The 23,329-nt window shown below is 39.7% G+C and overlaps 1 protein-coding gene and 1 pseudogene across 1 annotated transcript; one reads left to right on the forward strand and one right to left on the reverse strand.

Annotated features, from left to right (window-relative positions):
- Window positions 1-1,415: 1,415 nt before the first annotated feature.
- LOC107043508 lies at window positions 1,416-2,033 on the reverse strand (annotated as a pseudogene).
- A 19,493-nt stretch (window positions 2,034-21,526) lies between these two features.
- On the forward strand, window positions 21,527-22,765 carry LOC107043509. Its single transcript, XM_015265044.1, has 3 exons — window positions 21,527-21,540; window positions 21,812-21,977; window positions 22,100-22,765. The coding sequence occupies exons 2-3, from the start codon at window positions 21,846-21,848 to the stop codon at window positions 22,763-22,765; spliced, it is 798 nt and encodes a 265-aa protein (XP_015120530.1). The 5' UTR covers window positions 21,527-21,540; window positions 21,812-21,845.
- The last annotated feature ends 564 nt before the right edge of the window (window positions 22,766-23,329 follow it).

The following is a 23,329-nucleotide window of genomic DNA, read 5'->3' on the forward strand; positions in this document are numbered from 1 at the left end:
CATACTATCATGAATTGACAGGTGGTATAACAAATTTCTATTCAATATGTCGATGGTCCAAGAAATTTATATTCGAGGCTGAGCATACATGAAGGAGTAAAAACTAATTCTCTTTTAGCCATTCTAGGAGACATATCAACGTTGTAAATTTTCTTTTCGAATCGATGAAGCTAAGAAATACCCGGTACAAATGAGGTGGAATTAATGTGGTGCTCAAACGAATTTCAACTGAAAAATACAATATCAACATCAAACTAGTTCAAGCAATGCCTGAAGCAATTGCCTGAACCAATTTTGAGCATTATCGATCAAAAATAGATTACGCTAAAATTAATTCGCAGTAAATGATGATTAGGATTATAAAAATTGATGTGTATTTCTTCATGAATCATTACAATAATGCAGAATTTATCACATATTGAGATAAGGAAAAGATTGGATTGAGATCGTGGTTTTTTACGTGGTTTTTGATTATGTATTGGACTTCTTTCTCATAAGTAATTTGCTTGACTTCTCCAGGATTCGCGTAATAATATTGATTGACTTGTTCATAATTACATTGAGTGGGGGGGAGAAGGTGGCGCTGGGGTTGGTGGGTGGTAAGAGGGGGTGTTGGGGCGGGTTGTGGGTGGTAGGGGTGGGCGGTCGGTAAGGTAGGGTTGGTGTGGCGGTTGGGTCTGTGGGTGGTGGGGCGGTTAGCGGCGGGTGGTGTGGGGTAGGAGGTGTCGCTGGTGTAGGGTAGGGTGGCGGGGGTTAGCGAGAGGGGGGAAGGCAAGGCGGAAATCGTAAAATATTCGAGAAAAAGTATCAGGTGACTATGAACGTGGAGGGGGTAGCGTCAGACGGGCCTTACGTAAACACAGCTGCAATTAGGAGTACTTGTCCGGAAGGGTTTGGTGTTAGGCATGCGTTAATAATAGACAATGAAATACTTGTACAAATTTTACATTTCTACAGAGTTTCATTCAACATTTCGGTTACATTTTGTGTCAATGCTGAGTTACCTAACCTTTCATTGAAAAGATCTGGTATACAACAATAATAATGAATGAAAATAGCATCTACCCAGTCCATTCCTACCACACATAAAGGGCCTATCATTGATGCGATTAGACATATCATTATAATTAGCTTGTAAACAATGGAGGGTGTTCCCTCATCTTCAGTATCGTCTTCGGTATTACCGATTTCAATATCTTCATTTTTGCGATTGATCAGAAGGCCCGCAGCACAGGTCATTGCGATGGCGATGAGTAAAATCCAATAAATACCTCCTACGGTGCTCAATAGTTTCGGCACAATGACAGCGAAACAGGTAAACCCAATGTTACGGCCGTCCTCGGTCTTCTTTTAAAAATGAATTTCACCTCTCTAGAGTTACAGTACTCCGTTATATCAACTTGATATGCAAAACTTCAAAAAATATTGAAAATACCTTTACAAACAGGGGATTTAGGGTCGATATTTTGAGTGTCGGCGTCGTCGAACTCGTCGTCAGTCTCGGGTCTTGAACACTGACTCGTTGTATTATCCTCCCACTTTTTATGAATGAAATGATTACGTATATTTAAAACTGTTTGTAAGGCGCAGTGATACGTCTGAACGTCCATCTTGTTTTTCATGGCATGGAGGTGACACACAGTCTTTTCTTCATTCTGCAGACATGTATTGTTTTTAAAATCCGCCTCTGTACCCAAATTTATGGTCTCTGGTGCAGATAAAATCTAGAGAGATGTAGCCTCCTCCCCACCAATAGTGAAAATACGGCGAGCATTTTTACTGCACAGCTCTGTAATATTATGTAAAGCGTCCCGCACTTCTGTATCCCCATCATACCACTCGATTCCGTGATTGTTAGTTGTGAATCTATTGTTCGTCTCACACCAACAGGTAGAAAGGTCTAAGTACGGGTAAGGTGCATTCAAAATCCAGTGCGAAAGAAATACTCCCTCAGTATTAGCAATAGCGATTTTTTTTGGCAAGAATTTCCCATTTTTGCCACGGAATCCTTCGATAACGACAACGACATCCATATTGATGCGATCACCACAAGAGCCTTTTTTATAATGAAGAAGCCGACAGATGGATAAAGTAATATATCTGACGACGCTGGCGGGGGGAAATCGGGGTGGGGGAAATATATTAGTATCATTTTAATATTTCATTTTAATTTATTCTTCATTCACAGCGAAAAAGTTACAGATATTTGCGTTTCTGCTGCTACGCGGTTTCTATTTTTTTCTGTATCAACTGCCAAGCGTACTTTTTTAACAATTTCACCGGTGTATAATGTGACAATTGGTGCAAAGAAATCAAAAAGATTTTCAACATTCATATTTTTATAGGCAAGATTGTGACGAGTTATGTTAAACAACTGTTCAAAATATTTGAATATGGTTTTTATTATAATATCATGCGACAACCACTTTCCCGTATTACACTCCATGATTTCCATCCACAAAAAAGTAGTCAAGTTTTCCACAACAACTTGCTTATACGTCTCTCCAGGTATATTCTTCAAATACTGTATACGTTGAGTAATCCAGGTCTTCCGCCATGATAGACGGAGTATCGTGCTATCCAATACGTAGATATTCGCCTGGGTGCCAAGATCAGAGATGAGGATTGCTCTATAGCCGGAACTTGAACGAGTGAAACTAATTCTTTTACCTGGACCACAAGATATCGAAGCAAATTTTTCATCATCTTCCGGTGATTCAGACTCATCAGCGAAATACTCAAGCATAAGTGGTATACGTTCAGCCATGCTGTACCATTCTGAAGGGGCCAATGTGATCACTGTCCGGGGAAATGTTGCAATTATCCGCACCACGGGCGTGATAATACCCTTTTCAGTCCACAATAAGCCGGTGGTCCCTTGTTTTGTATGTACTTTATTGATCGACAAAGTATTCGCAAGTAATAAACGCTGATCCGTGAAAGTCCCCGCCAGTTTAGTCGTTCGAACATTTTGCTTCATCACGGGAGGTTGGTTTTCTTTGTCTACAGAGGTGTCCTCTGCACTAGATTTACATTTGGCTCCAAAATTTTGCAGACAGAAACCTTCCAATTTTCCCTCAAACAATGGTAACTTTTGAAGGGGCCTATAATACCCCGGAGATATGGTATCCATAGGGTTAACACACGCGTTATCGTCAATCACGGTTGAGATGTCTGTTTGGAACATGATGGGACTAATTTATATGAAAACACGCAATCATTACTGGCTTTTTATACTCACATGCGGTCGCACCGAGTGGGAGGGGAGCGCATGCGTATCCGTATTTAACGTTAGTGCAACCGTGTTACACATATACGGATTAAATGGTTAGTATTTTTTCATTTCAATTTTCAGTCTTTTAACCATTTATTGACATTACTGCCGTCTAGACATGCAGATGGTGTAGCTTATGCACCGGATATATTGGTATTGTTCTATTATCCGCTCTGCCACAGTGGATGTTTACACAAGTGTTTCCCAAATTAGGACCCGAGACAATTTTCTGAAAACGGTTCACATAACTGTTTTATATTCAAATTTCTTAAAAATGAATCAATAGTTATTTTTTATTCTGGGGATTGAAGGGGTTGGGTGAAAACCTCACATGTTAGTTCAATTTTTGACTTGATACGAGTTAGACCGATTTTATCATGTCATACGTTAACCGTTTCACTAACGATCTTGAAAGTGCGAAACAGATCTTCCATCGCTATCTGACTTTCCGCAGGAAGATCCGTGGTGTTTGTGAGAAGCTGAAATTGTGTTACGAATCCGAATTTCGTATTTTGCGTGGTGCCGACTCAAAAGATTATTGGACCAAAATATACTTTCCTTTCGGGCGTGGAGTTGCATATGTTCTTAGACCAGGCCCTGTAATAGAAGTGTCTTATCATCCCAATTATACTGACATGTACACATTCAAAGAGTCATGTACAGTGTATGTATACGGACCTGAACAGCAGGGTGCAGAAAGAAGGGCCACTAGTCTCTGCATGCCGCCGAGCCTTTTAAACTTGGCCTGGGCATCCGTACTGACCCATATCCCTTTCGAACCGACACCAGAGATAGTGCATGTTCTCGTTAAATGTGCAATGCGACCCACAAGGTTGATGGTTAGTGTAGGCCAACGACGTTGTATTCATAATGAGTACTATTCTGTCCAAGAGATAGTAAACATACGAAATCCTCAATGCATCAGGCCAGCCTTCGTGGCGTCTGTGGAGTTTGCTGTCTTTTGGGATGGTAATAGGGAGAGACAATAGAAAAGTGAAACGTCGTCCTCCTACCGAACTACACTATAAATTCAGGGCTACAAGAAAAACAAGTATTTTCCCTTTAAATACCCCTACCACTTTTGCATAATTTAACTAAGTTTCCCGAAAAGTGTAGCATCCAAGTTAGGACATTTCTGTTTCATCTTCGACACAGCAGACGACCGAACAACAGCCAGATATGGACGCCTACCTTCGTAACGCCATGTTTGGTAAGTTTTATAGTTGATTTTGTTCATTTTATTCATTTATTTATTCCTAATTCATTTATTTATTTATCGTTATTTATTTTATTCAGTCATTTATTTATTGATTTATTCATTTTTTCTATTACAGAAGCAAAACCGGAGGAGCGCGAGGCGGAGTACGCACTCATTGTGCAGGCCGGAGAGGCACTAGGGTTGTATACGTGTTTTTTTTTGTCAAGTGTTTTTTTGCGCTGTTTCTTTCGTGCTGTGTATATGTGTGTGAAAAGTGCAGTGATTTTATTAATTTTCAATTTTTTTTTGCAGTCCTTCCGTTTGAGTACTGGACGACCAGTGTGAGGAACGCCGTCGCCGATGCTCTCACCCGGCAAGTGAGGAGTCACCTCAGGGCCGCGACGTGGGTGCGGGCCATGGCAGGGCATGCCGTATAGCCCCACGTGATGGAGATGTTGGCGCGGCCCCCGATTCCTGTTCGGCCTCAGCCTGTGTGGCAACCGGACGGTGCTCCGCTGTCCCTGCCGTCTGAGCCGGAGGGGGAGGCAGTCCCATGGCCTATGCCTTTGGAACAGGCCCCCAGGGACGACCCGCGGCCTGAGGTGGTCGAGGAACTACAGGAAAAACAGGGTACCCTCCTCCCGGAGCCCCCCACCTCGCCATCCCACGAGGAACAGATTATCCTCCTCGAGGATTCCCCCTCCTCGGGGAGTCGGGGGAGCTCCCCCGCGACACGCCACACTCGTCGCCCCTCGGGGAACAGGGTATCCTCCTTCAGGATTCCCCCGCCTCACTGCCTCTGGAGAAGCAGGAGGAGCTTCCCCGCGACACGCCACACTCGTCACCCCTCGAGGAACAGGGTGTCCTCCTCAAGGAGTCTCTCGTCTTGCCGCCCCTCGAGCAGCAGGAAAACCACCCACAGCCTTCCCCGGCAGCCACGCAGCAGACCGAGCTGTATTCGCCGTCCTGCCCAACAGCTGTCGATGGTAGCACCACTGCGAACACCTCGGGTAAGTTGAATTTTTTCAATTCTCCCATTTTCAGGTCCCATTATCACTCCCTATGACTTTTAAATTTTTTCTCTTTTTTTCAATACAGGGGATCCGTGTTTGCTGGCACACTCCCAGACTCCGGCGAGCCCGGAGTACATGGACGAGTTTGCCGACAGTCCAGGAGAGGTGTTTGAGGGGCCTGACAGTGACTACGGGACCGTGACCAGTAGAGGCAACAGTACAAGGAACAAGACAGGCGACGACACCGAGCCGCAGAGCCCCACCACGGACACCCCACGGACGAGGAGGACCCGGCCAATCAATCGGCAGAGTCTGAATGCCGTGCGTCGGGAGCTCTTCCCTGCGAGCCCGGACGCCGTCTCCCTGCGCAGTTCACCAGAACTGCTGCCTTTCACGCCCAGCTTCGCCCGGTTAGCAGAGAGGCCCTCCACCAGCAGCACGTCCCCAGAGGATCGTCCCGGACAACACGATCACCCTGTCATCGATATCAGTATCGATGATGAAGAGATCGTACTGCCAGGCCCATCTTCGAAGAGACGGCACTGCGAGGTAGTGGGTCCATCTGTTAAACGGGCGAAGACGGAACCCGAGATCGTTGATCTCGTCTCGGACTCTGATGACGAGATGTCCCCGATGAGGATCATGCGATGGGGGCCCTCGGTAGCAAATCTTCAACCAGGGGCCCTACTCACCGAATATCCTCCTCGGGTCAAAATCGCCGCTGTACGCCCTTACGTGGCGGTAGAGGCCGAGAGGCAGCGGCGGCGACAGGAGAGCGGCTCTTCGTCAGAGTCGGAGTAGGAGAGACCCCCTGGACCCGCTTCCGGGTTTGGCAATGTGCCAACTAAATGCCTCTGCTAAATGAATGGATTGCGGAGCGGATCCCGAGGAATCGTCGTCGCAGGGCCAGACGAGAGCAGAGAAGAAGGTGTGAAGAGTAATCTCCTCACTCTAATCTCCTCACGGCAAATATGTATGTGTATATGTAAAAATTGTATTTGTTTGATGTTTGTGTGTATATATTGTATTTGTGTGCACGTGTGCTTGTATATATTTAGTTTGAAGTGTAGATATTTATTTTATGTAAAAAGATTTGTATATAGTTTTGTGCATAGTAATGTAAATATTAAATAAGTGACCCCATGTATACACCCCAATAATATTGAATAAACGAAATTTTTTGAAAACCTGACTTCCCTTTTTTCACAACAACTCTTCATAACACCATGTACCTGCAGTCAGGTAACTTCTTATGTTTCTCGTTTTTTTTTGTTTTGTTATTGCATCGTCTTGTCGTTTTATCGTTTTACCGTTTCGTTGTTCTCTCGTTTTCTCGTTTTATCGTTTTACCGTTTCGTCGTTCTCTCGTTTTCTTGTTTCTTCGTATCTTCGTTTTCTCGCTTCCTCATATCATTGTTTCTTCTCGCTTTTACTTTGCGATAGATGTTGCTGTAGAGGGGACATAACGTCGGGAATGGGAGAGACGGTGGCACTGCTGTGGTGGGAATGGGCAGCGCAGACGACCTAGTATCTGGAGAGTTTCTATATTTTCAATTTTCTTGTTTTGATGTTTCAAGTTTTGATGTTTAAGTAAAGATTTTGTAAACCAATAAGAACGTTGGGCTCTCACCTCACTACGAATAAAACAATGAAAAGAATCGAGATGAAGTTAGTATCCAATATGTCTTCACCGTGTTCTGATATCGTCTTTCCACGCATATCGTTAAAAACCACATTCTCAGCGGAAATAATTCAGATGCACTCACCGTTTTACATATGTGTACGACCCGTGGAGTGGGTAAATGCATTTTCAGAGATGGAAATGTATTTGAGTAAAAAGTATGTCATTGACAAAAAAGGTCAAACAATAGCTGACATAAATGTAAAAACAATGTGTGTTTTGAATTTTCCTGGTTGGGGCGCTGTACGAGGCGTCATTTCATCTTGTGATTTAAAGTTGTTTACATAAACAAAGGTTATGTGTTTTACTTAGAAGAAGAAGATTTGTGAGAGTTACCGCCGTTATTGTTTCGATGCAATTTAATGGGCTGCCAGCCCCCTTCTGAAATCGGTTGGGACTATAATGACATCTCTGATATGAATGCGTTGGTGGCCGGAGAAATATGTCTCATTCAAAGCATAATTCAAAGAATAGATGTCTGCTCTGCATTCGTGACAATGAATTTCATGGAAACAGAAGGCGACCTGAACGAGTACATATTTGCTTACCCTGGCGATTCAGTGGCCACATAACTACCACGCTATTGCGTGGTAGTTGTGTGGCACTTTTTTTAGCCCTAAAAAGCATGAAAATTAATGAAATAAACTTTCGAAAATTAATTAAAAATTAAATGATGATGAATTAGTTGAAATTCGTGACCTCCAGTCTATTGTTTTGCCATTTAAAAACTTTAAAAATAATGAATTTTATCCTCGCGGCGATTTTACTCCCTCACGGCTTGCGGCCAACTCGGAAGCTTCATATCACAATTTGCCCTGTCGGTAACAGCAAAATGGCAAATTATGATGAAAAAGCAGAGCCGTATAGGGATCCCAAATTTAGGGTGCCTAATGGGGCCCTCCCCCGATAAAAGTAAATTTGGAATGAAATTTCAAGGAAGGGGGTGTCCATTTGAAAAATAGGAAACAAATCCATTTTGCCCCATTTGTTTTTTTTTCTCAATGAATGAAGGGGGGCGAGGGACTGAAAGTTTGGAAAATGAGTAACAAACCCATTTTGCCCCATTTGTTTTTTTTGTAAATGAATAAAAGTGGACCGGTGGGCGGGGAGGGGGATGAATTCGGTGCATTAGGAATCCACCCATTTTACCCCATTTGTTTTTTTTTTTTCGGAAATGAATAAAGGTGGAGTGGGAGGGGGGGGTAAATTTGGTAAATAAGTAAACCACCTATTTTACCCCATTGGTGTTTTTTGCCAACGACTAAAGGGGAGGTGGGGGGAGTGATAATTTGTCANGGGGGGGGAGTGTCAACTTGGAAAATATTTTAAACCCATTTTGACCCAGTTCTTTTCGAGCTGGCCCAGCCGAGCTTGGTGGATGAGCTCGAACTGATGGCATAAAGGTTCGCATGTTAAGGGTGAAACCACAGGGGTCACAGGGCGCATTTTCAGGGTGAAATCGTATGGTTGAAACAATATAGGTTATCCCAGAATCAATATTTTTATAATTCATTGTTAAAGGATTTATAATGACGGCCACTGTCATTAACAACCAAACACGTATGAAAAATTCCTGTAGGATTTCCTATAGGAAATCCTATGGCGAATTCGGACACTTCCTATAGGATTTATTCCTATAGGATTTCCTATGGGATTTCCTATAGTATTTATTTTCTTAAGAGAAAATGGGAGGTTTATAGGATTTCCTATGGAATTTCCTATAAATTTTTTATTAATAGAAAATCGGAGGTTTATAGGATTTCCTATAGGATTTCCTGTACGATTTTTTAAATAGAACATTGGTGGTTTATAGAATTTCCTATAGCATTTATTTTTTAATAGAACATCGGAGGTTTATAACTGTCAAGGGTAAATTATGAAGAGTCAATTGTCAAGGGTAAATTATCAATAGTCAATTGTCAAGGGTGAATTATCAAGGGTGAATTGTCAAGGGTGAATTATCAAGGGTGAATTATCAAGGGTGAATTGTCAAGGGTGAATTACCAAGAGTCAATTGTCAACGGTGAATTATCAATGGTGAATTATCAAGGGTGAATTGTCAAGAGTCAATTTTTAAGGGTCAATTGTCAAGGGTGAATTATCAAGAGTCAATTGTCAAGGGTGAATTATCAAGGGTGAATTGTCAAGTACCAATTGTCATGGGTGAATTGTCAAGGGTCAATTATCAAGCGTCAATTATCAAAAGTGAAATATCAAGAGTCAATTACAATTCTTGACAATTCAACTCTTGACTGTTAATAATTCACCCTTGACAATTGACTCTTGATAATTGACTCTTGACAATTGACTCTTGTTAATTCACCCTTGACGATTCACCCTTGACAATTGACTCTTGATAATTCACCGTTGACAACTGATTCTTGATAATTCACCCTTGACAATTGACTCTTGATAATTGACACTTGATAATTCACCCTTGATAATTGACCCTTGGCAATTGACCCTTGATAATTGACCCTTGATAATTGACTCTTGCTTATTGACCCCTGACAATTCACCCTTGACAATTGACTCTTGACAATTCACCCTTGACAATTCACCCTTGATAATTGACTCTTGATAATTCACCCTTGACAATTCACCCTTGATAATTCACCCTTGACAATTGACTCTTGACAGTTCACCCTTGAAAATTGGCTCTTGACAATTCACCCTTGATAATTCACCCTTGACAATTGACTCTTGACAGTTCACCCTTGAAAATTGGCTCTTGACAATTCACCCTTGATAATTCACCCTTGACAATTGACTCTTGATAATTCATCCTTGACAATTCACCCTTCATAATTGACTCTTGATAATTCACCCTTGACAATTAACCCTTGATGATTCACCTTTGACAATTGACTCTGGACAATTCACCCTTGACAATTCACCCTTGATAATTCACCCTTGACAATTGGCTCTTGATAATTCACCCTTAATAATTCACCCTTGATAATTCACCCTTGATAATTGACTATTGATAATTCACCCTTGACAATTGACTCTTGATAATTTACCCTTGACAGGTATAAACCTCCGATGTTCTATTAAAAAAGAAATTCTATAGGAAATCCTATAAACCTCCAATGTTCTATTTTTAAAAAAATCCTATAGGAACTCGTATAAACCTCCGATATTCTATTAAAACCAAAATTCTATAGAAAATCCTACAGAAACTCCTATAAACCTCCGATTTTCTATTAAAAAAATCGTATAGAAAATCCTATAGGAAATGCTATAAACCTCCGATATTCTATTAAAACCAAAATACTATAGAAATTTCAATAAAGCTCCGATTTTCTATTTAAAAAAATCTTATAGGAAATCCTATAAACCTCCCATTTTCTATTAAAAAAACAAATCCTATAGGAAAACCCATAGGAAATCCTATAGGAATAAATCCTATAGGAAATGTTCGAATTCTCCATAGGTTTTCCTATAAGATTCCTATAGGAATTTTTCATACGTGAAATGATGATAATTAAAATAATAATGATAATAAATACGGAACAAAAATCGGGCTTGCGGTCATGGTCAGTGAAAAAAAATAACAATCATAATTTATAATTATTTCAAATTTCAGAATCGTCTGAATCATAATCATTAATTAGTTAAGCCTATCAATAAAGAAAACGTCGGATCAAATTATAATTTGATCGGAAACCAAACAAAAATGGGAATGAATGGTGCGAAGTACGCTGATGCGTAGTACGCGGGTGCGTTAGGAGCGGGTGGGTTAAAGTGGGTGTGACCCTTCACGGATCGAACCAAGAACTTCCCGATTTTCAACCCCCCATATCTATTAGGATACGGACGATTTTGCCGAGACAAAAATTGTCTTTTTGTATTTTTTTGTATTTTTTGGCGTGTTCCTTATCAAGTCTGTTATCCACTTATCCTCCTAATGACATCAAAACTACCTCTTCAAATCCCTCGACCGCGGAACTATTCTGGAGAACCAAGGGAGGAATTCCACAACTAATTATTATTACTATTATTTTTGTTTTCGCTTGTGATTCATCAAGCTTGTTTCCCATTTACTCGCTTGTCAATAGAAAAACTTCCTCCTCCCACCCCCAAAATTATTTTCAAAGACTAAATGGAAATATAACACATTTTTGAGACTAAGAATGTTCATGATTGAATGTTTCCATATTTTCCATGTTTAAAGTGTGCATGATTATATTGAAATAAATAACTTGAAAAAATAAGGAAATCAGTTGAGCTTGGCATCAATTTTCAGTTTACTGCATTACGACGAATGTATTCATTAACGGTATAACATTATACAGTGCCAATTAATCCATTCACTCATGAAGAAAAGAGCATTGACCATATTTTCTCAGATAATGAAATATCTTGTTTTTTTCTTTCCATAAATGATTAGAGGAATCATTATAAGAAAAAAATAATAAAAAAATCAGAGTCATAGAAATAATTTTTATCTTTATTGATAAGAGTATTAAATATCTCGAGTGAATAATTTCAAATCTGGTATTGAAATTTGAACAGAAAATAATGAAATAATAGTTATACTAGTTACAACAGTAGTCACGTTTTATTATAAACTATCCATCTATGACAGTTATACTGCATGTTACAAACATGAACATGAAAGAAAATGGTTATTGATATTGACTGATAATGAAATAGCGTTTAAAGTGCGCCTGCACTTAATGTTATTCTCTATGTTAACATATAACAAGTGTTTTTAGAATTTTACAAACACAAAAAACTATTTAAACATGTTACGGCAAGGTAGGATAAATGTAGTTAAAATTATGAAAAAATCGCTCAAGGTCGAGGCACTGTGAAACTCTTCACAAAATTTGAAATCGCTGAAGAGACCCGGTTACGAGATAAATTGTAATTTTCAATATTTAACATGAGCTGTGACGGGAAAAGCGGTCATTCTATAAAAATACAGAGAAAAGGTTTAAAACTTGTGAACAATCATCTTTGAATGTCATATAAATATGGTTTAAATATGATAAATTCTTGGAGACATATTTGAATTATTCATCAAGAATTGTTATAAACAAATAAAAATATTTTGTTGCTTTAGAGATCTGATTGATACCCCCTTACGTTGTGCCATAACATTTTGGACAACATTGACACGCAAACACTCGAAATATCCCCAAATTTAAATGTTTTAAGCAAACGATCTGGCCGTAACATCCATAACATAAATGCACAGATTAATTCTTTCTTCGGAATTCGCGAAAACCAGCTGATGCCCAAGTTTGTACTTGGGCCTGTATTAGTCGACGTGAGAAAGTCTTTTTCCTCTCTTCTGTTGTCTGTGCAGTTGAGTCCATCGGTTTATTGCTGTTCTTTTTATGTCGACTTATCATTTTGAAGCTTTCTCCCTCTCTCATAATTCTCAATACCGAATTTCCGGACAATTTATCTTTCTTTCTGATGACCAGGTTAGTGACACCTAGAAGTAACATCATTCATTAAATATTTTCCATTGCTGTGACATTTTTTCAGTCCATCAACAGCGTGTCTGTGAGCCCAGTGTAGAGGAGTATAAGAGCAGACAGAAAAATCAACAAATAAATTGGACAATGAAAGGGTTGACCGATCTATTTTACAACGAGGTACGAAAGCCGAAAATAAAAAAATTTTCCATTAGACCAGCTAACACAAACGGTAGTAGAGTGAAGGGTATCACAATGAATATTGGAAATCCTGAGGTAATGCTTGAAGGGCGCCTTTTCTTTACCGATAGCACTCCTTAGTCGACACGCTGTTGAATGCACTAATTCATAAGTTGTTGAGGACATACTAATGAGATGACCAATGAATTCGTCTGGTAGGGTGTTCTCTGGTCCGGATCGGCTTCGAAAATAGGCTTTTGTAACACTCTCTGGGGTTTTCACAGCAAAAGCCAACGCTTTGACAACTGACTGGAGCGTAACGGCTTCACAGGCCTTCAAATAAGGCCTTATTTCAAAGCATTTCCCAGCCTTAGTTTCTAGTTTAATCTGCAAATATTTAGCGATATTTATTAAAATTTCCCAACACATGAATATTTTTGAGGGTATTCGGGCACGGCAAAGTAAAAAATGATAGAATTCTCGGAAAAATATATATTTAACACTATTTGCTTCCTGAATCTGTCCGGCAAGTTCCCAATCGAGTGAAGAAACCTTTCGCGAGATAATCCAAATATAATTCTCGAAATTTACCATTGGATCTGATGGTAACAAGTGCGATTTTTTCACGAAAATCATGTAAAAGGGGGCAAAAGCTTGAAAACTTGCAAATGGTAATTTATTATTGATGTTATATGAATACAGTTGGAATGAAAAACAAAATTGTTCGGAATTTTTTTTCAAATTCATTATATTTATTTATTTCACGAGATCAAAGATCTCATAGGGGGGTACATAGTATAGGGTGGTACATGGTATCAATGTTGTTACATTTTCAGGTTTTATATATTGTATTATGACATGATGTACACATTTTCAGAGTCGTACAGTTTTTGTTTTCTTAATCTCAACTTTCTAATTAGATCAACTCTTAATTACATTTCATGATAATACTCTTTTCTTTGTTATATTCAATTTTCATTAGGAGACTTTTCTTGCACAATTTTTCCCAAAATAATATTTTTGTTCTTATTTAAAACGAGTTTCAATATAAATCTTATCTTAGTTATTTATCCCAACTAATATATTTTTTCTAGTCTTAGGCACATTTTTCATTACAATTTTTCCTTTGATCAATTAGTCGGAATAGAATGGTTTTCTTTGCATTTTAGCAGTTATCTATATAAATTTTCTCTTAATTAATAAATCGTAATAATACTGGCTTTCTTATCTTATTATTTTGATAGATTAAAAACATTGGGATACTCAATTTATAGCCACTCATCGGCCGCTGCTTTAAGAATTTCTAGGCGTATTGTAAGGGCTTCACACACGAACCTGTAAAAACTTGAGCAAAAAGATGAGTTGGATTCAAGGATAAGAAAAAAAATTGTCGTGAGATTATAAATACCGATGAGATCAAGAATACATGAGACGTGTTTTATACGCGGTTCGTTCATGGCAGGGCAGTTAAAAATGAAGTGGGATAGGCAATCATTACTGGAGTGTGAGCAGCATGGGCAGTGCGTCTTGACGTTGAATTTAACAAATGTAGAATCGTGACTGATTGAGCCGGTATAGGTATTTGAGAGTCTTACCTGGGCTATGGTTTTTTTCAGTTTAAATAGATGCCTGTTTCGAATGTAATTTACAATCTTATCATCAGTCGATCTAAGTATTTTAAATTGGCATGAACTGGAGGCTAGGTATCTATCAAAATCTGCTTTCCTGAGCAATTCTCGGTAAGTTGAGATCATTTCATCTTTTCTGGTAGACCACTCAGAGTGATCAAAGTTTCCCCACATATCTAGGGCTTGGCATTGCGTTAGAAACTCCTTGAGAAGGAGCATCCAGTTATTTTTGTACGTTGACAGAGGGGAATTCGGTAGTTCGTAAAGTCTTAACAGGCAGATTTTGGGAAGATACGTATTGCTTGACGTAAGAATGTTTATGTACCAGTTGATAACTGATTCCATAGCTCGTACTTGCAGGGGTTGAAGGTTTAACTCTAGGCGGATGGCCCAGCCAGGGGTGCATCTTGGCAGTGAGAGTAATCTCTTGAAGAAATATAACTGAACTATCTCAATATTGTCCAGGACTTTCAGACCCCAGGCGGGGAATGCATAGAGGGTTGTGGATAGGATTACACTGTTTAAGAGGGTAATAACTGCATCCCACGCGTCTGAATGGGACTTATAGGATATGGAAAGAACAGAGGTGGAGGCAATTTTAGACTTGCCGATCACTGAGAGTAAAGAGGTCTTGGAATTTGTAGATGAATTTATTGTAACTCCCAGGTACTTGAATGATTTGACAATGTCTAGGGGCTGTCCACATAACTTGAAGGTCATGTCTTTAAGTCTCTTTGGGTTTCCCTTTTCTTTGAAGATAACACCTTTAGTTTTACTAGTGTTGATATCTAGGTCTTTAAGGGCGCAATACTCTTCTAGAGCTAGTAAGAGCTTAGAGAAGAGAGGACGATTTCTTGAGAGTAGGACGGTGTCGTCTGCGAAAAGGACTCGCAAGAGGTCATTAGTGCCATTAATGTTGGGCCCTTCGAACCCATGATTTCTTAAAAATGACTCAAAATCGGAGATGTATAGTACAAAGAGAAGTGCACTAAGGGACTCGCCCTGTAGTACTCCTTCAGAAACTTCAAACTCATCAGAAAACGCATCGCCACATCGCACTTGTACTCGGACTTGGTCATAGATTGATTTTATGATTTTAATAATTTTTGGAGAGACTCCCAGCACTAAAAGCATGCGCCAAAGCTTGTCGTGAGGTATCGAGTCGAAAGCGCATCGAAAATCAACGAACACTCCAAATACTTCATTACTTTTCATTCTCAATTGTTGTTGGATTGTCGTTAAGAGGGTAAAAATAGCGTCGGTATAGCTTCTTTTGGACCGAAATCCAAATTGAGACTCAGGTAGCACATTATTCTCTTCAGCCCATCTCTCCAGTCTCATCTTTAGAATTGATGTAAAAATTTTGGTTATACAATTTACTAGTGCCATTCCTCTATAATTACCAGGGTCGTGTGTGTCACCTTTCTTCTGTATCATTGATAAGGCCACTTTTGCCCAGTCTCCAGGATATACCCCGCATTCAAAAATTTTATTAAAAAAACAGCAAAGATAAAGGGTCCAGTTGTCTGGAAGGGCTTTGAAAAAATCGTTGGAGATCTGGTCAGGACCAGGGGCCTTACCATTTTTTGTTAATTTAATAGCTCTAGTGACCTCTTCAATAGAAAAACTGTTATCAAGGAAGTGGTGCGTGTACAAGGGAAAGTCTATGGAAATTGTTTTGCGTGGAAGATAAATTTCTTTATAAAAATTGTTCCATCCTTCGGGCCCAAGAGGGTTGCTTTTTGAAGTACGCGGTTCATATGAATTGACAGATTTCCAAAACTGTTTACTATTTTTTACATTTTCAAAATCAGTTCTAAGCTTATTGAAATACTCTTTTTTCTTGAGGTCTCTGTAGACTCTGTAATCTTTTTTTGCTGCACAATAAGATAATCTATTTTCATCATAAAAATTATTTTTAAAACACAAGTTGACACTTTCAACAAAAGCTTTTCTCTTTTCACAACATTTTTTATCGAACCAGGGTTTATTTGGTCGTTGACTGGCAGGATAGGGTGTGTTATGGGACTTGGTGAAGCCAAGACCCACTTTCTCGGTTGTCTTTTGGATTGCTCTGATGAAATTCGACTGGAGAGAGCCAACAGTGTCATTTATGAAATCAGCAGATAAGTGCTCAGATAAACGCATTTCGTTTTGAAAGTTCACAATTTTTTCTGTTTCGTTCGGTAGCCATTTTGGCATGAAAACTTTAGAGCTATGGGGTAAGACCTCATTCAGAGAGTCAGATGACTGCGCGTCACCACCCCAGAGCAATAAATTGACTGGAAAGTGTTCAGACCCGGTGGCTCTGGGTTCCACGAGAAAGTCATCAATGGCTCCAGCACCTATTGCTTTGATCCATACTAAATCTATTATACTTTTCCCAATGTGATTTGCAAAAGTGGCTTTGGCAGGCTTGTCGCTACGAGAGCGCCCATTGACTAAAGTGAACCCATTTGTCATCATAAATTCTGTAATATTTGTTCCTCTATCATTAGAGCCTAAATCACTTAAATTACATTCAGAGTCTAGATAGATATTATCAAAAATTTCATTTGGTACATAGTTTAGGAAAGATTTCCCCAGTTTAGCATTAAAATCACCCCCCAGAAAAACAAAGTCTGTATCGTAAAGTAAATCAAAATTATCAATAGTTTGTTGAAGTTCTTTAAGAACCGACGAAATATTAATATTACTTGGCCGAAAATATATGTTTGCAATAATAATTGGACCATGTTTAGATTCAAGTTTAATAAAAATCCAGTAATTACTCACAGAAATGCATTCGCAAGGCAAGTTTTTCTTTACGAGAGTTAGAAGTCCGCCACTCGCTCTTCCTCGGTCAGCATCCCTAGTGGCATTGCTCCAGAAGTCGCTGTAGTCTCGTACGGAGTTGGGTAGTCTCTCAGGTTTATTTGTCTCCAGCATCGTCTCTGAGAGACAAATGATGTCGAAGTCCTCAAGATCCTCATGGTCGGGCAGATGTACAAAGCCAGAGACATTCCCGAACATCAACTTCAGCGCTGGAGCAGGTGTTTTCAGTTTTTTCGGGAGGAGGGGATGAGGTTGAAGGAAAAGGGTGGTTGAGGTCTATTTGTCTGGTTGGAGAGGTGGGAAGGAGCAGCGTTGTGGAGAGATTTTGGACTAGGTGATTTCTTCAGTGGGATAAGAGTGTTGTTCTCTAGATTTAGCGTATTCCAGATTCCATCAATGGATATCTGGAGGTGCTTCAATATTACTATGTGTCCTTTGGTACGGGCATCTCTGGCAAATATTCGGAGATGTCTAGTAATATCACTCTCCCTTTGTGTCAGATCAGAATCAACATATATATTGCTGCCCTTTAGTTGGCGTTTATTACGAAGAATGTTGAATTTGGAGGCAACAGAGTCAAGACTTACTAGGGCTCTAGATTTATTGTCTTTTCTCGGAGGAAGTAATCTGATTTCTTGAGCAAAGCTGCCAGCATTGAAAGTTTTGTTTAAAAAATCAAGTGCAACATCTCTGACAGTGGCATAGTTGCAAACAAGTCCGGTGATAACAATTTTTTTTTCTTCGCCTCTTTTTCAAGTTTCTCGATTTTATCAGAAAGTATTGCAACACTATTTTGGCTGTGCTGGTTTGACTGTAAATTTCCAAAGCTCTGGAGAGTTTCATGGGATTCTTTCAGCCCATTATCGAGTTTATTTTCAAGCAATGTAATTTTTTTATTCATCGCTAGCTCAAAGTTGGTAAATTTCAGGTTATGTGCCTGTGTGAATTGTTAGTATTCCAATTTTTGTGCCTCCAAATCTGCCCTCAGCTGAGTGATGCAGTTCATATGGTCCTTTGCCGTATTCGCTATGAGGTCAGCGAGATTTTTGTATGAAGTATCTCCTGGGAGGTCTCCGTACGTGCTAGACGTTGTACAATGTCATCCATGTCTGCGGTGTCAGCTGTCTCGTGGGTGGGAGAAAAGTATTTTTCGTGATCGGAGTCAGAGGAAGTAGAGAACTGGCGACGGGCAAGGGTATGGAGTTTTTTCGTAGGGTTATCTTCAGGGCTGGAGGATGGGCTGGTGCAGGAGTTGAGAGACGAAGCAAGGTTTCTTTTACGCTTACCGAGTAAGAGCAAATTTGTGATAGGAGTTAGGGATGGATCAGGTATATGTTTCGGTGGTGACTTTCTTTTTGTGTATTTTCGTTTGGGTTTAGGAGCACGTAGAACAGCTGACGAATCAGTTGGGTCGGTAGGACAGATAACCGTTTCACTGGTTGAGTCGTTATCCACCGGGCTGTCACTTGTTATTTCAGACAGACCAGACTGAGACATTGAGAGAGGCCCCTTCGGAAAAAGTACGGCTTTGAAGATGAACACCGGCTCAAAAACGTTGACCTACGTACAACTAACCTGCTAAACGTTGAAGACTTTTTGGATCAGTTTTTACCAGTCCAACAAGATGTTTGAGACGATAATTTATATGTCCAGAGGTAGATCACAGTAAGAACTACCAAATTTTGCAGAGTTTGCGTATTTACTGATTTAAAAAGTATGAAATAAACTTAAGAATAGCCGAGCTGCTCCATGTGACAGCTGGTTCCATCGACCGATCGGAACGCCCCCTTTCAAATTCATTAATTAAAAATTGTTATTAATTCCCAGATCTACAGGCACAAAGATCTATTGAGGAAATTGAAAGTTTCATTATCGACTTTCCTAAGTAAATGAATAAAAAAAATTAATTCCTTTCCAAAATGGATATCCGCATGAAATGATCAAGCTACTGAGAGAATGAATGCAAAAAAAAATGGATAATAGCCGCATATTATCGCGGTGCACCTAGGGGGAGAGTTGATCATTACTGGTGGTTGTGTTGAGTAATGCCCGAGATGAAGAAAAGTTCTTTGGGCCTCGAGCATCACCCACTCCGCTCCAGTCAGAAAAGTTTATCTGCCCGCAGTGCGCCCCGGCTTCTTTTATACGCCTCAGCGGAAAGTTCGTTATCTTCCCAAGGACAGGAAATGAGTACTTCCCTTCCTAGAGAATAACTTTGGACCCTAGGGACTTACTTTCTACCCTAGAGAGGAAAGTACTGGTTTTCTGCCCTGGCTAAGAGAGAGAAAGTATCAACTTTGCTTCGAGGTGTAAAAAAAAAAAATTCTCTATCAGATTATATATTCTTTCACCACTGAGCTATTGCTATGATATCAAATATGTCTAAACTTCAAGCGCTAACATTTAGCAATTGAAAAATGAATTAAAATTTATGGAACAAAATGATAAAGTGGTGTGGACGGTATCTTTCATCGCTATCCGATATTTGTATTTTTTTTCTATATTCGTAACTTTTTTTACTGATTCATGAATGCATACTAATAAATATTATAACCGTTTCATCACCCGGCTACTGAATTACTATTCAATGCTTATACTCACAGTGTCTTTCAGTCAGTTGCCTTTCGGCTTGAAGTGCTAGCCGACGGTTGCGATGACTGAACATTTATTGCCATAGTCAATGTGGTCACGGTCTTCGCGAGATCATCAAATTCCTGACGTTTGACGAATTCTCCTGAGCTTAAGGCATTAGTAGTGTTGTTGAAACGTGCGACTTTCGGATTTGCAACGGGTGGTGACAACTTTTCGTCAACAATGCTTGTGTCTTTTTCGTTGATACCGGAGGAGAATGTGTCATTCTCATCAAAATGACTATCTGATATCCTCACTTTATCTGACGCCATCTATAAATCGGAATATGCGAACTCATTATGAATAGAATACTACTTGCCAGAATGAAAACAGCTTTTGGGCATGGTCAATAAGATGTCCAGGTTGCGACAAACGTCTGCTGAGCTTATCCTACCTCTTGATGATCACCATCGGAAGCTGATTGAACTTCTGCCCAATGACGTGCCTTCAATGATTCCCTGCCTCAATCAACTGCTCCCCAGCCTCGCAAATGTACTTACAGCGCTCCACATGCACTGCAAAGTTAGGTTCAAACGCTTAGTGCTTCTTCAGAAGCGTTTGAACTGCAGCTATAGTGTCCCCGCAATCCTCTACTGACAGCAGTTGTTGTTTCTCAGTAATCCAGACCTGCTTCTGCTCAATCTTGATCAAGAACTATTGATACGTCAGTGATTCGTCGAGCTTTTGACCCCTCGTGGCTGCCAGCTCTTTCAATTCAGCCCAGACTTGCTTCAAAAACTTGAGGCGTTGCTCAATTTCGGTATTGGTATCCCCACGTCACGATCCCCATGCATGATGCTACGCAGAGCGGGTTAGAAAAGTAAATACACCGCGGCCATATATTGAGCATTTTATGGAAAATGCGTCATTCGATAATAGAGATGGCTAGTGGAAATGAACGTCAAAACGGTAGTACCTAGCAAATGAGGCGCAGGTTCAGTATTCACTAACCCACTACTAGTTGGAGAATCCAGACTGCATAAGATAAGTGATAACACCAAAGAATTTAATCGATTCAAATCACTCAAGCGTGAAATTGTATTCAATCCTATTCTAAAAGGAACATACATGTCACAATCGATTGTATCGAAAATCTCGCAAAAGTGAAGGCACGATTCCTTATTGGTTCATTGACAGTGCCGCGAAATTTTCATTTGAAATATTCTCATATCATTGGTTAGACGTTCACGCCATCTGGTGTGTCAGCTGCCAACGAACGTTCACGTGCCCACGCCGATCCCCAGCATATGCCTTTTCACCATTAGACGTTCACGCCACCTGGTGTGTCAGCTGCCAACGGACGTTCACGTGCCCACGCCGATCCCCAGCATATTCCTTTTCACCATTCGGTAATCACACCAGGCAGCCGTTCCGCCAAATTACGTGAAATTTTCCGAAACGAAATCCGCGTTAAAAATTGACAGTGCCGCGAGATTTTCATTTGAAATATTCTCATATCATTGTTAGACGTTCACGCCACCTGGTGTGTGAGCTGCCAACGAACGTTCACGTGCCCACGCCGCTCCCCAGCATATTCCTTCTCACCATTCGGTAATCACACCAGGCAGCCGTTCCCCCAAATTACGTGAAATTTTCCGAAGCGAAATCCGCGTTAAAAATGCCATTGCAAAGCCATCCATTTACCTCTACTGAGGAAATTCTCAATTTTGAGGCGGGAGACACAGCTGTGTAAGTATTTCTTTATTCTAATTGCTATTTTGTCTACAAAACAACATAGAAAAGTACACACCATAACCTCTCAAGTCACATGGCATGGACAAATTCTTTTCATCTGCACTCAAGAATTAATATCAACGACCCCAGTAAATCATGATAGAACAACTAGAAATCCTTTTTTTGTTTGATTCATTTAATTGAATTGTCAAAAATTGAAAACTAAAAAAAATTGACATAGAAAGTGTGGGATATCGAGGAATTCATTTTTTTTTTCATCTCACAGGATACTCTCGGGTTACGTCGATAAGATTGATGGGATGAAAACTGTCAGCAATGGAAAAAAAACATTGCTGAAGTTTGTCATAAACAATGGGGACGGAACGAGGATTCGTGTACTGATGTGGGACAATGTCGCCAAGGTCAACTCACCGAAGATTTCCCATCACCAGGTATTTCTTCATGTTAATAATAATTAGTTGTCCCAACAGAATTTTCATCATCAATAATTATTAATCGAAAACCTTGAACTGTGGGTAAAACATTTCTTTACAAAAAAAAATTTCCTCTTCAGAAAATGTATATCACTATGGGTTGCATTACTCCTACAAATGCTTCTTATCATGGGAACGAAGACGTTGTTGATGTGGAGTTCAATGCTCAGGCAGCGAGTACCATCAAATATCTGGGAATTCTCGAAGGAGCTGGAATTATTGTCCCAGAAAATTACCCGGAAGTTGCCATGGAAACTCTCCTTCGTAACCAAGACGCTCCAGTGTCAGTTACTGGGTTCATCAAGAGTCCATTTGTTGAAGTTGTCTATTTCTCGGCTTCTTACGGTGGAGGCAGCATTGTCAATGGTAAACACAGGCTCGCTGTTCAAATTGCCATCTTCAAGGACAAGAAAGAGATCGAGGTTGGAACGTGTGTCAAGCTCATGGGGAAACTGAAGTCCAGGATCATGAAGACCAACAAGTCACATGTCGAGTACTACTTCGAAGTCCCAGACATGAATCACATCGTTGTCATCGAGGGAAAAACGGCTACGGAGGAAGAAATGTCCAAAGCAATCATCTCAGCGACCTCCAAACGCTACTCAACTGGAGATTTACCGGAACCAAAACGTCGCTCGAACGTTCAGGATGCAGAAGAGATTCAGAGAAAGATGTCAATTGAGATGAATGAAATTCAGAGAGACATCTCGATGGAAAAATGGAAACACACGTACACCCATCGCTAGGTACAAAGGGGTATTATTACTGTTATTTCAACTGAGAGACAATATTTATCATTATCACTAATCTTTTCGTAGATTTTTCTCAAATTAAATTTCCTGTGATCTCATTCAGATTGAGAAAAAAAACTTTCAAGAGAACAATCATAATGTAAAAAATAATTGCGTCACGTGAAAGAGTTAACTTTCTAAAAAAATCATTCGAGACTAGAATTTCATTAACTTAAAGATGACTAGAGAAAGACTAGATTTATCGATAATTTATTTTTGAAGACTAAAAAACTAGAAAATGACTAGAACAGTATTTCCTTAACCTAAACTTGACTAGGGAAAACTAGAGACGTAAATTAATTGGAAACTCCAATTTGTGATATTCATTCGTGAATAATAATTTAATTTATTTATTAAAATATAACTAATCGTGATATGCAAGAGCCAAATGTATAAAGCATTCATAGAAACAGAGACTCGAATCGTAGATAATTTAGAGCCTAAGAAAAATATTTATTAAAAAAGAAATGCTTGCATAATCAATACTTTTAATATGAGAGAAAGACTAATTAAGTTCTC

The sequence above is a fragment of the Diachasma alloeum genome, unplaced genomic scaffold (genome assembly GCF_001412515.2).
Source record: "Diachasma alloeum isolate Michigan unplaced genomic scaffold, Dall2.0 Dall_scaffold_00592, whole genome shotgun sequence".
Lineage (NCBI taxonomy): Eukaryota > Metazoa > Arthropoda > Insecta > Hymenoptera > Braconidae > Diachasma > Diachasma alloeum.

What these genes read in the sequence shown, in the direction of transcription:
- LOC107043509 (XM_015265044.1), top strand. Translation starts at nt 21,846, where the DNA reads ATGAAAACTGTCAGCAATGGAAAAAAAACATTGCTGAAGTTTGTCATA. An exon ending in CGAAGATTTCCCATCACCAG is followed by an intron (nt 21,978 to 22,099) that starts GTATTTCTTCAT and finishes TTTCCTCTTCAG; the next exon opens with AAAATGTATATCACTATGGG.